Source organism: Patagioenas fasciata, chromosome 6, assembly GCF_037038585.1.
Source record: "Patagioenas fasciata isolate bPatFas1 chromosome 6, bPatFas1.hap1, whole genome shotgun sequence".
In the NCBI taxonomy this organism is placed as follows: domain Eukaryota; kingdom Metazoa; phylum Chordata; class Aves; order Columbiformes; family Columbidae; genus Patagioenas; species Patagioenas fasciata.
In genome coordinates, this window is record NC_092525.1 from 26,879,453 (window position 1) to 26,890,548 (window position 11,096).

General features: G+C 42.9%; 1 protein-coding gene across 1 annotated transcript; it reads right to left on the reverse strand.

Annotated features, from left to right (window-relative positions):
• Positions 1-5,075: 5,075 nt before the first annotated feature.
• ZNF281 (zinc finger protein 281) lies at positions 5,076-10,178 on the reverse strand. Its single transcript, XM_065842518.2, has one exon. It carries the CDS (start codon positions 9,877-9,879, stop codon positions 7,246-7,248), a length of 2,634 nt encoding a protein of 877 aa, XP_065698590.1. The 5' UTR covers positions 9,880-10,178; the 3' UTR covers positions 5,076-7,245.
• Between the last annotated feature and the right edge of the window lie 918 nt (positions 10,179-11,096).

Sequence of the window (11,096 nt, forward strand, 5' to 3'; positions counted from 1 at the left end):
GATGGCGTATGTGAAGTATTACTTCCAGAATCATGTAAAACAAAATATGGAACTACTTTTATTCTCAAGTGCCTCTCTAAATTCCAAAATAAATAATCAAATTCAGTGTACATACAAAAAAAATGACTGTGATGTCTCAAAAAATCCAGTTCCAACATTTGAAGCTGAGCAATTGGTTTAAGCCTCATCTCTCCAGACTAACATTAAGTAACTATTATAGAAGTAAACTTGAAAAGAAGTTATAGTTAAGAATGCTCACACAATAAACTTTAAATCACCTACACATTTCATACAGACTTAAATCTACACTAAGACAACCAGATGTACATGTTTAACTCTCAGGTTTGATGGCCCACGAACAAGATTGCTTCACAAAATTTGACTGAGCTTTCTAAAGTTGACAAATTTCTAAAGTTAAACAAGTCGAACATTTTTAGTAACACATGTCCATTGATTACTGTTGAATAACCTTCTGGACCAAAGCTGGCCAGACCTGAGATAGCAGAATTTTGGCACAGACATCTACATTTCATTTTCACAAAGTGAACCAATACTTGGAAATGGCAGGTCCTCAAAAACACCTCCATATTCTAAGAAATGAAGCTTACTGGACTGTCTCTCTCACTTACAAATCATTGACCACAGCCCAGTTGCAAAAGAAAGGCCACATTCCCTCCACCAAGACTGTGATTGCCTACTGCCTCTTGAGACACGATGGGCCAGGAGTGATTATGAATAAATGTTATCACCAAGCTGATCAAATTCCAAGCAGATAGCTAACATAATATAAATGCCCTCTTCAGCTGCATAAACTAATCCTTATTAGTCTCACTTTCCAGTATTATCAACCACTTTCGAAGATATTTTTCCATTTTGTTTAACAGATAAGAAGAGCCATAGGCATATTTTACCCACCATAATTTAAAGCACTTCGGAAAAACATGCAAGAAGTTTTATTACACATCTACATATTTCCCCGTTATAGGAAAGTAAAATAAAGTGACTCTAAATGTCACTCATGGAGTTACATATGGATTTCTTTGTAAACTCTGCTCTTCAAAATAGGTCTCAGCCTGGTTTTATTCCCACTCAGCTAAGAACGTAAGAACATCCAAATAAACCTCCCACCTGTGAGATTTCTTTCCCCTCCAGAAAAAAAATATTCAGAATCTTTTTTAGCAGACTGAACCATCCTTACCATCACCAATGTAATTTCTGGCCATTTGCCAGCACCCACACGCATCACATCCCAGCCAAGACTCCAAACTCCTGTCCACTGGGAACAAGAGTACAGGCAGACAGAGAAGTACGCACTGTAAAGAGAAATTGTAAGATTAAAAACAACCAGTCTTTTGGCTTTTGAGAAAAATCAAGATGAAATCTCTTTTGGCAACAGCACAAAGTAAAGGTTCCCTCTCAACAAGAACACACAATATTCTGAATGGTAATAACCTAGCTTTAGATAAATCAGGGTTTAGCATCGACGGTGCCACGTGATGCTACAGAACATCCAATGCTTGCTGCAGATCCTGCATAATAATCATTACATGCCTCATTAGATCACAGAATGTTTTGATATTTGTAGCACTAAATAAGAGACTTTTAAAAATACATTTTAAGATAAATTAAAATAATCAAAGAAACATTCTTAAATTAGTTCTTAATTCTTTCTTCAAGTCTGGCTAGATAATATTTTATCAAATTTCAGACCAAGTCCCCAAGTACACAGGCAGCTTTCTAGTGTAGCATCATACTATTACCTAGAACAGTCTTGGGTTTAAAATTACCAAATTCAATAGAAATCTTTAAAAAAAAAAAAGTATCAATAGTAATAAAATAGTATGCAATATACAAAAACATATATTACTATAACCATTATGAATCAAGCATTACAAGTTCAAAAACGAGCAGAACTAAATCTTCGTTTTAATCCTCAACTCACCCCATTCTCATGTGCTTATGACAGACTATTTACATGATGACACTGTTTTTTCCAAGCAACACTGCTTTGATGTTCATATCCACAGTGAACCGGATGACAACACTTGGAGAACGAAGCAGGACTAAGCTTAACAAGGCTACTATCTGCAGAACATGGTTTCGTATGTTACGGATACCCAGATTTACAGTGAACACAAGAAAATGGAAAAGACAACCTAGTGACCGAAGCTCCTGCATATCACCTTAGAGAATCAAATTACCACACAACTCTTCCCCACAGCTTCTGCTTGATTCTAGACAATCAGCTATTCCACATTTACTAAGCCAGTAACTCTTGCTGAATTTCTCTCCACACGCAGTCTGAAACAGTAGGGGTCTTATACCAAGGAACTCGACTTCAATCAGCGTCAATGAGATGAATTCCAGTACCTATCCTGGCAGGTCATAGGTATCAATATGAAACGAGGCATCCAAAAGTAAACTTTTAGCATGAGTATCTATAAACCCCATAAGATTAGAGTAACAGTATAAGAATATGAAAAAAATTGTTTGCATTTGTTACATAGCCAGACATGACCGTTTCTGAGAAACCAAATACTGAAATAAATCTGTGTTTTAGCTGCAAGTGGAAAAGAGGACATAATAAATGTTTTGAACAACATGGATAACAAGCCATAGCATAGCTGTTCATTTGGTAAACAAGGTGTATATATATCCTGTGTTCCAAAATGCTGTGCACAATACTATATTTTCTCAAGTGTTTGTACAGAAAAAAAGAATTGCACAAAAGTCACCTTAGAAGAATACTATAAGTGAAGACTCTACAGTTTTATATAAGAAGTCAGAAAACAAACTCCAGTCTGAGAATATGCAACATATGCCCTCATATAGGACATAGCAGAAGAAATTACCGCTTGGACTAACATCCCAAACAATTGTAACAGCCTGATCCACTATCCTGGAGGGGTCACCTTTGGACATACAGCCACCAAAATTTTAAATCTCTGAATGTAAACACATTTTTAAAAACTCTTAACTGATTCTTATCAGGTTTTCAAGAAGAATGATTCAACCAGGGACACCCATCAACCTGATGTCCTGTCTCAGGGAGGGATGATTCTAACTTGGTTTTAAAGCAGCATTGGATGAAAAGATCAGTGGAACAAGAAAGTTTTCCTCACTAATTGTATTTTAGGAAACTCATGAGCAATTTTTGCAGAAGTTTCCCAGAGAAGATAGTGTGTGGACTGCAAGACAGACAAAGCCTGAAAAACTCCAGCCCTAATGGTTAAAGCTGGTAGCCAGCAGGGGCTGAAAACAGAATTTTGCATTTTAAACTGACCTGACTCCCTTCAATACATACAACAAAAAAACAGTGACGTAGTAACTTACACATTCTCATGTGTATCTTCTCAGGTATAATAAACATTTCCATAATCACAACTGCAACTTTGCATGAAAAACACTGATTTCTAGTTGGTGGGGAAAAAAAGCAGAACCATCCTTCAGACAAATACAGTTCTCATACATATAACCAGGGGTAGGGTGTGGGGGTGGAGAGAACAAACAATGGAAACAACAAAAACACACTAACGGTATACACTGACTTATTACAATATCTTCTCAAGGTCTCCATGAGGCATCAGGCAGCTTTTCTTCATCATCAGTCCATAAATCTGAAATTGTGATCTCACTTCACACCTTTTTTTTTTTTTTAATTCTCCTTTCATTTCACCAGTTTCTTACTCTAAAATTTCACCCATCACCCACAAGTCTGTGTCCAATTCAAGTAATTCAGGAACTACTACAAATTTTACCTAACTCTTCCAGATCACCTGCAGGCACATCAGACATACACTTTTAGTGACTTGGGGCAGACACACGCATCTACAATTCAGGGTACAGTAATGCACTCGTTCCAAAGCAAAAAACTGTGCTATGTGAGCTACCACAATAAGAAGCTTATGTACAATTTTTCTATCATCATTTACATCAGTTTTTCTTTATACTCCTGTTAGTGGTAAGAAACAGGTTATCATTCTCCTCCCATAATTCCTCTAAAAACAACAAAAAGCTAAACCAGGAATGAAAGTGAAAAAAAATTCAAAGGCCATTTTGCTTTCCTTTTTCCTGCTCTGCCATACCCCTAAAGATTTAGTCCACATTATTACATAATTCTTTCTAATATCTAGCAGGCAAAGCCATACCTCAATTTCTATGCATTTTACCATATCCTTAACCTTCATTATTTAAAAACAAATAAACTTGAACTCCATATTAATTTAGGAAAAAGTCTGGCTCTATTTAGAAACATTTTTGAATGACTGCTGAGCTGCAGGAAGACCAGACAAAATTCCAATAATTTCCCCCTCAGGTTTTCTAAATGGTTCCTAGCAATGTTCGCAATATTAAACATTTAGCATCTTTAATATTTACTTTGGAAAGTGTTCGTCCTTATCTGCTTTTCAGCATGTCAATGATTTTTCTCTTGTCCATGCCACTGCCTTGATTCAAATTGCTGTCTTCTCTTCTTCAGCACTCTACTTTTTAACAATTTTGAGACTTTCCACACTGCTACTCTCATATTCACATGCAAAGCTGAAGAAAAATACAGATTAAGGAAGTCTGCAAAATATCTTCAGATTATCTAAAATGCTTTTAAATATTTTGTTATAATACTATTTTTACTAGGCTTTCCTTATCATACAGAAGTTAGAACAGGAAGAAAAAAAGAGAACAAAAAAAAAAGATAATTTTCTAAAACCTTTACTTCGAAAAAAATTGTATTTTATGTGTCATTCTGGATTTCCAGCAATTACAAAATGTCTCTGAAGTTAACAATAGGCAATTTATTTATTTTTAACCAAAATCATATATGAAAAGACACAGATCAGGTTGTACCAACATTTTAACTTAAGGAAATCTGTTAGTTTTTGCCTTGGAAGCTGAAAGTGTGAGATAGGGCCACTGTTTCTAAACCGGTGCACTCAAGATTATCTGGCCCGAAAACAAACTAAAGGAAGAAAACAAGTGAAAACATGCCAGTAAGTTATACTATTTCTTCTCAAAATTTAATTTCATAATGTTTCCTTAACTGGTTCTCAGAAGTGTGACTGGATAATAGAAGTGATATCTTTATGATTTTGTGAATAATGGGTTTTATTAGTATTAAGTTAAAGCAAACAGCCAGAACAATACATATGCAACTTCTACTACACACAATATAAAGAATGTAAATCATAAACTCTGTAAAACAAAAGAAAAGGTACTGAAAAAGCCAACACAGTGGTTACGGACTATTTAATCCCTGATAACAGGCTGGGTTCTGTGTTTAGAAAACAGTTGTTGTTTGCTTATTTAAACTGAAATAGGGTGAAATACATAATCAAGTATAAAGAAAAAGTTAATGGAGTTACACGGATTCTATGAGAATAAACTCTAGATTAGTAAGAAAAAAAATAGTAGATAGTTCAGCTAGTAAAAGAGATTACAAGTGGGCTCAGGTTTCATTTTTTAGTGGTGAGGGACAACGGGAGAAATTATCCAGGATTTTTGTAACAATTCGTTTAATAATACACCACTTTCATAACAGAAGTGTTTTACACTTGCACAATGTTAATAACTTCATTATACATGGAAGCCTGCAATAGGCTGATTACACAATAAGACTGCAAACAACCACTGGTACCTTCCTGACACCAGAAGAGTACGTAAGACTGAAACATCACCAAGAGTACATAAAAAACCATCAGCATAAACATCACCAAAATTACATTAAAAAACTAATCAAAAAATACATTTTCAAAAAGTGGTTTCGAGCAGTGCCACTGCCTTTCAGCAGCTTTGAATGGCCACCAGTATTTCTAGCAGGTTTCCGTGGCTCCACAGGCATTAATCAGGATTCACATATAATAAATAATGTACCACAAAATATACATAAAGTAAGGCAATAATTCCGAAGAGAAGTTCTGTTGATATTAACAAGCCTCTCAAGTTCTACTTTTGCAGTTGACATCATCACCAGAAGCCTTTGAGGGAACCGCAGCCTTAGGCTGTGCAGTGCTGACCCATAGCACAGCCCACACCCACGGAGAGCCCCAGTGACAGCACTGGTGCGCTGTGGGCATGGGGCCACGTCAGCCCAGCCTGACGCAGGACAGGGGCCTCCCTATGTAAAATTGGGAGTATATTATTTCTTATCGCACGTGGAAACCTCGACATAATTCTGAAACGTGGGTGTTTACTGTTCATAATCGGATGTCATAAGACATCAGGAAGTACATAATAAGATGCGCACTTTCTGGAATGTAAATCTTTTTAAATGCTAGCTATTAAGTCGGGGGGAAGAGAGTGAGTAAGGAAGAAGAATAAGAAAAGGTATAAATTAAGGGAGGGAAAAACCCAAGATCAAGTCTGGAAGAATTAGGAGTACAACAAAAGAGAGGGAACCTTGTACATCAAAAGAATGTGGAAAAGGGGAAGAGCAAGAGACTGACGTTTCTGAACCATGCATAATAACTGTATCCCAAAAGCATATCTGGTTTGAGACTGCAGTTTCAAGTTGGGGTTCTAACAACACGAACCACACGTGTACATTTTGTTCACATGGTTTGTGTCAACAGAATCTCTTTATGGAATTACAGTCTTACACGGGAGTTCTGGGGACATTATTGTTTATATTAAAGCTACCATTCTGGGCTCTTAGTACAGACCCAAGAATATTTGCTCCACCTGCCTGGAATGAGCATCACCTGGAAGAACAGGAGTACTTTCAAAACAATAAGATTTAGGTAGCAAAATTCTTTCAGATCAGCCCAGACATAAAAGACAGCAATTTGAAATGTCATAGATCCCTTCCTCAAAAAGCTGAGATATATTTGTCACTACCTGTAAATTGGAAGTTCCAGTACACTAGTGGTGCATAGAATTCCCATGCTCCGTTACACTTTCCTGAGAGTAAAGCAATTAGAATAAACCTTAGTCCTAGGAAAAAGTTAATTTTTTGCATTTTAAACTTTTGGGCTATTCCCTGACAATCTATATAATGTAAATCTGACTGCTAAACATTGTCACTTGAAAAAAAACCACTATTTTCATCTATTGATTTCTGATTAAAAACCATAATAAACAGATCTAAAAAAAAAAAATCACACTAACAAAATAGACTAAATATGAAAAGTTGCATTGAAAGGGCATGTTACATTATTCTTAATAGGACCGTGTAGAAACATTCCAATGGCAGTGTTGTCAAAGTAAAACAAAATTACATTAAAAAGACCCCACAGCCCGGTCACAGTTGGGACCTTACCTGTAACTCTGGCTGGTTGGGGTTTTTACTCTTGTACTACATGGCTCACTTACATCAGACATCATATTTGTATACCCTGAGAAATCTGACACTGAAGTCCTTACTCTATGGTCCACTTCTCCATTAGAGTTAGTGATAAAAGTCATTGGCACCCTGCTGCCCGACTTAAACTGAGAACCAAACGCTTGTGCAAAGTTCTCGATCTGGTAGGTTGCTCTAGGCTCTATGTCCTTCTGAGGATCTATCTGGCTAGTTAACTCCTGAGATGGGATCTGAAAGCTTGTTGAGGATTCCAAGTTTTTCTGTTCCTTCTGGCCGGTCAGTTTCTGAGATGTTGACTGGTAGTTAGATGAAGTCTCTAAGTTTTTCTGCGGATCAATGAGATCATCCAGCTCTTGAGAAGGAGTCAACTGTTGATGCGTGGCCTCCAAAGCAGACAAATAAAAGCCTGGTTGAGATCCAAGCAACATCCCAAATGGAGGTTTTGGCAACGCAGTCGGCAATACTGAGGTAACAGATTGGCTGAAGCCACACTCAAGTGGAGATGTAGTGTAAATCTGTTTGTCTTGAAACAGAGTGTGGTTATGGAGAGTTGAAGACAAGCTAACAAACTGGAAACTGGGTCCAAAAGCAAAACCAGTGCTATTGGTTGTTCTTTCAAAGGCTTGTTGGAGGTATTTGGAGTATTCTTGCAACATGCTTGCCTTATCATTTGAAACTGGTTGAGAGTTAGGGCTCAAGTTTTCCTCCTGAACCATGTCTGAATGTTCTCCTGAGGTGTGCAAGTCCACACGCTGCTCAGTTATACTGAAAGGATCTTCTTTCTGGCCTTCTGATTTGTGAGAGTACTGGTCCAAAAGGCTCTGTAAGACTTCATCAGGAATACCAGACTTGTCATGGCAAGACTTTATTTCGCTATTTAAAGATGCTGAGTCAATAAGAGATAAGGGAGCTTCATTATCCATAACACCTGGAGACTGGATGACGGACTGCTGGGAAGTCATGTGTCCGACATTAATTGAAAAGGCACTGTTACTGCTTGCAGTTTGTAGGTATCTTCTTTTCTTTGAAAACTGCATGGCATCATCATAATTGCTACTTATTTGACCCGGTTTACCACCTGCACTTTGGAGAAGGCCAATAGTTTCTACACCAGTATTGGCTACTAAGCCTAGAGAGCTGCTCTGTTTCCCAGATAGTGGTTTTTGCCCCAAAATATCAGGCAGTGGTGATACAAAATTAAGGTAATTTTTATCTGCCTGTTTTCTGCTTCCTTTTTTCAAGACCAATTTTGGCACCTTTTTCTGAATTTCTTCTACACCCGTGCCAACTAGACCACCACTGGAAGACACAATAGGAAGATCAACTGCATAATTTGGCATAGCCACATTACTTGCAACTTGAGATTCAGTTACTTTGCTGCTACACTTACTTCCTTTGTTTTCAGTGGATACACTTTTTGTTTTACTTTTTCTCCTTGAGGAACTTGTATTTCCCTGAGACAACGCAGCCAAGCTACCCATGTTATTTGATGACCCGGGCTCCATTCCAGCACCTGATTTACCTATGGCTTCACCACATGTTCTTCTGTGCTTCAACAGTCTATCAGTCCTTGAAAAATACTGCTGACAAGTGTCACATTTGTATGGCTTTTCTCCACTATGTGTCCTCTTGTGTCTTTCCATGTGGTACTTCTGGATGAACTTCATACTACACTGGTCGCACCCAAAAGGCTTCTCCCTACTGTGGATCTTCTCATGTCTCTGCAGCAAGTACTTCTGGATGAAACCCATGCTGCATTGGCTGCACTGGAAAGGCCTCTCCCCAGTGTGAATGAGCACATGTCTGCGCAAGTGGTAGGAGCTCCTGAAGGCAGCGCTGCAGTGTTCGCAAACGTGAGGTTTCTGACTGGGGGACGCAATGGCGCCTTCTGCATCTCCCACCAGGGGGGGTTTGGATGAAGCGCTTGGCTTCCGCTTGGCTTTGATTCCCTGAGTTTCTGGCTTTGGCCTCTTTGCCTTCTTGACCTGGGTATCATGCTTTGGCTCACCCGAGCTCCCAGGGGCACCCTCGCCTCTGCCACTCAGTAACAGGTCACGGTGGGGATGCTGGTGGAGGTGGTGAAGAAGGCTGAGGTCCTGAATCACACTCTGCCCGGTTCCTTCCCCGCTGCTGTTCCCCAGGCCGGGGGGCCTCTCCTCCCCTGCTCCCCCAAAGAGCCCCCCGTAGTGATGATGGTGCTGCGGCTGCTCCTCTTCCTCCTGCTCGCTGGGCTTCTCTTGCTTGATGCTCACTAGGGACTGCAGAAAGCCCCAGGGGCTCCTCTGCGAGGAGGAGGGAACGGAGGGGAAAGCACCCGCTGGCTCCTTCTTAAAAGTCATGTCCTGAGGGGGAGGAGGCGCCGGGGGCTCGGCCGCCGCCGTGGAGGAAGCGGCGGCGGAGGCCGGAGGTAACACGCACTGCGGGGGGTGCTGGGCCGCCGGGGGGGGCGCGGCCGCCCGGGTGAAGCTGGTGACCGGGGGCAGGCGGTGGTTGAACATAACCATGCCGGGGGGGAAGGTGGGCTCCATGGCCGCCGCCCTCTTGTTGCTGCCTCCGCCGCCGCCGAGGAAGCCGCTGCCGAGTTTCATCCCCCGGGAAGGCGGGTCGGGGAGGAGGCGCGGCCCAGAGGGGCTGCGGGACCCGCCGCCCGCCCGCCCGCCGGACACCGCTCGCTGCCTCGCTGGCGGGCGCCCGCTCAGCGGCTGGCTCCCGCGGCGGCCCGGCGGCCGCTGCCCGGGCGCATCGCCGCCACCCCCACCCGCGCCGACGGGCGGCCCCCGGCCCGGGCTGCACTTACGGCTCCCGCCGCCGCCTCCAGTTAAAAATAACGCCGCGTCCGCTCCACAATGGAATTAGCAGCCCCTGCGCCCCGCACTGCACATGCGCGGCGCGCGGCACGCTGGGTACGGCCGGGCCGGACGGGCAGCCAGCGGGCAGGCAGCGCGCAGGCGCGACGGCCCCCGCCCGTCGGTCCGCTCGCGTGGCGCGGGGAGGGCGCTGCCGCCGAGGGCCGGGGCTCGGCCCACCCCGAGCCGTGCCGCGGCGTGCCCGGGGCGGGGGCGGCAGCGGCACTGCCTGGAGGCTCGGCCCCGCTCCCGCGGGAACCCCGGGCAGCGCCAGCGCCGTCTGCGGCGCAGGAGAGACCGTGGCGAACACGCGCTTGGGGCTTGCCGCCGCGTTGCTAAGAATAGCGCAAGCGACATCCTTCCTGCCATCAAAGAGCGCGGCGGCTTCCAGAGCGGGGCTGAGCGGCGGGCAGGGTGCGCGGCTGGCGCCGCTTGCCAGCTAACGGGGCCGGCCAGCGGCTCCCGTCCCGCCGCTAGGGAGGCGCGACCTGTAACCGGAATCACAGGTGCCGCTTCACGTGTGCTCAGCTGATCGCCCGACCACGAATGTACAAACCACCCGAACCACGGAGCCCTGCGCGGTCACCACAAGCGGGTACTCTCCTTAAAAGGCCCTTCCAGAGATGCTGAAATGTGACATTTTTAACAAAGATCCTAGTATCTCCGTTGCTACTCTTATCTCAATACGAATGGTTGCACATAACGCCATCAAGTTAATGAAGCTACTCCCAGAAGTGAGATACTACAAATAAGAATATTTTAGCCGGGTCTGTCAATCGGGCGTGTTTTATACACACGACTGGCGCCCATGTCACTGGAATCCTTCACCGCGTAGGAACCAGGCAGTACATCCACATCACTCAACCTCTCACCAGCCAAGAACATGACCAGGGGTGCACAACCACTGCATGTCCAGCCATGGAGAAGGGGTAACACACACCTACACGCCACCTCACTGG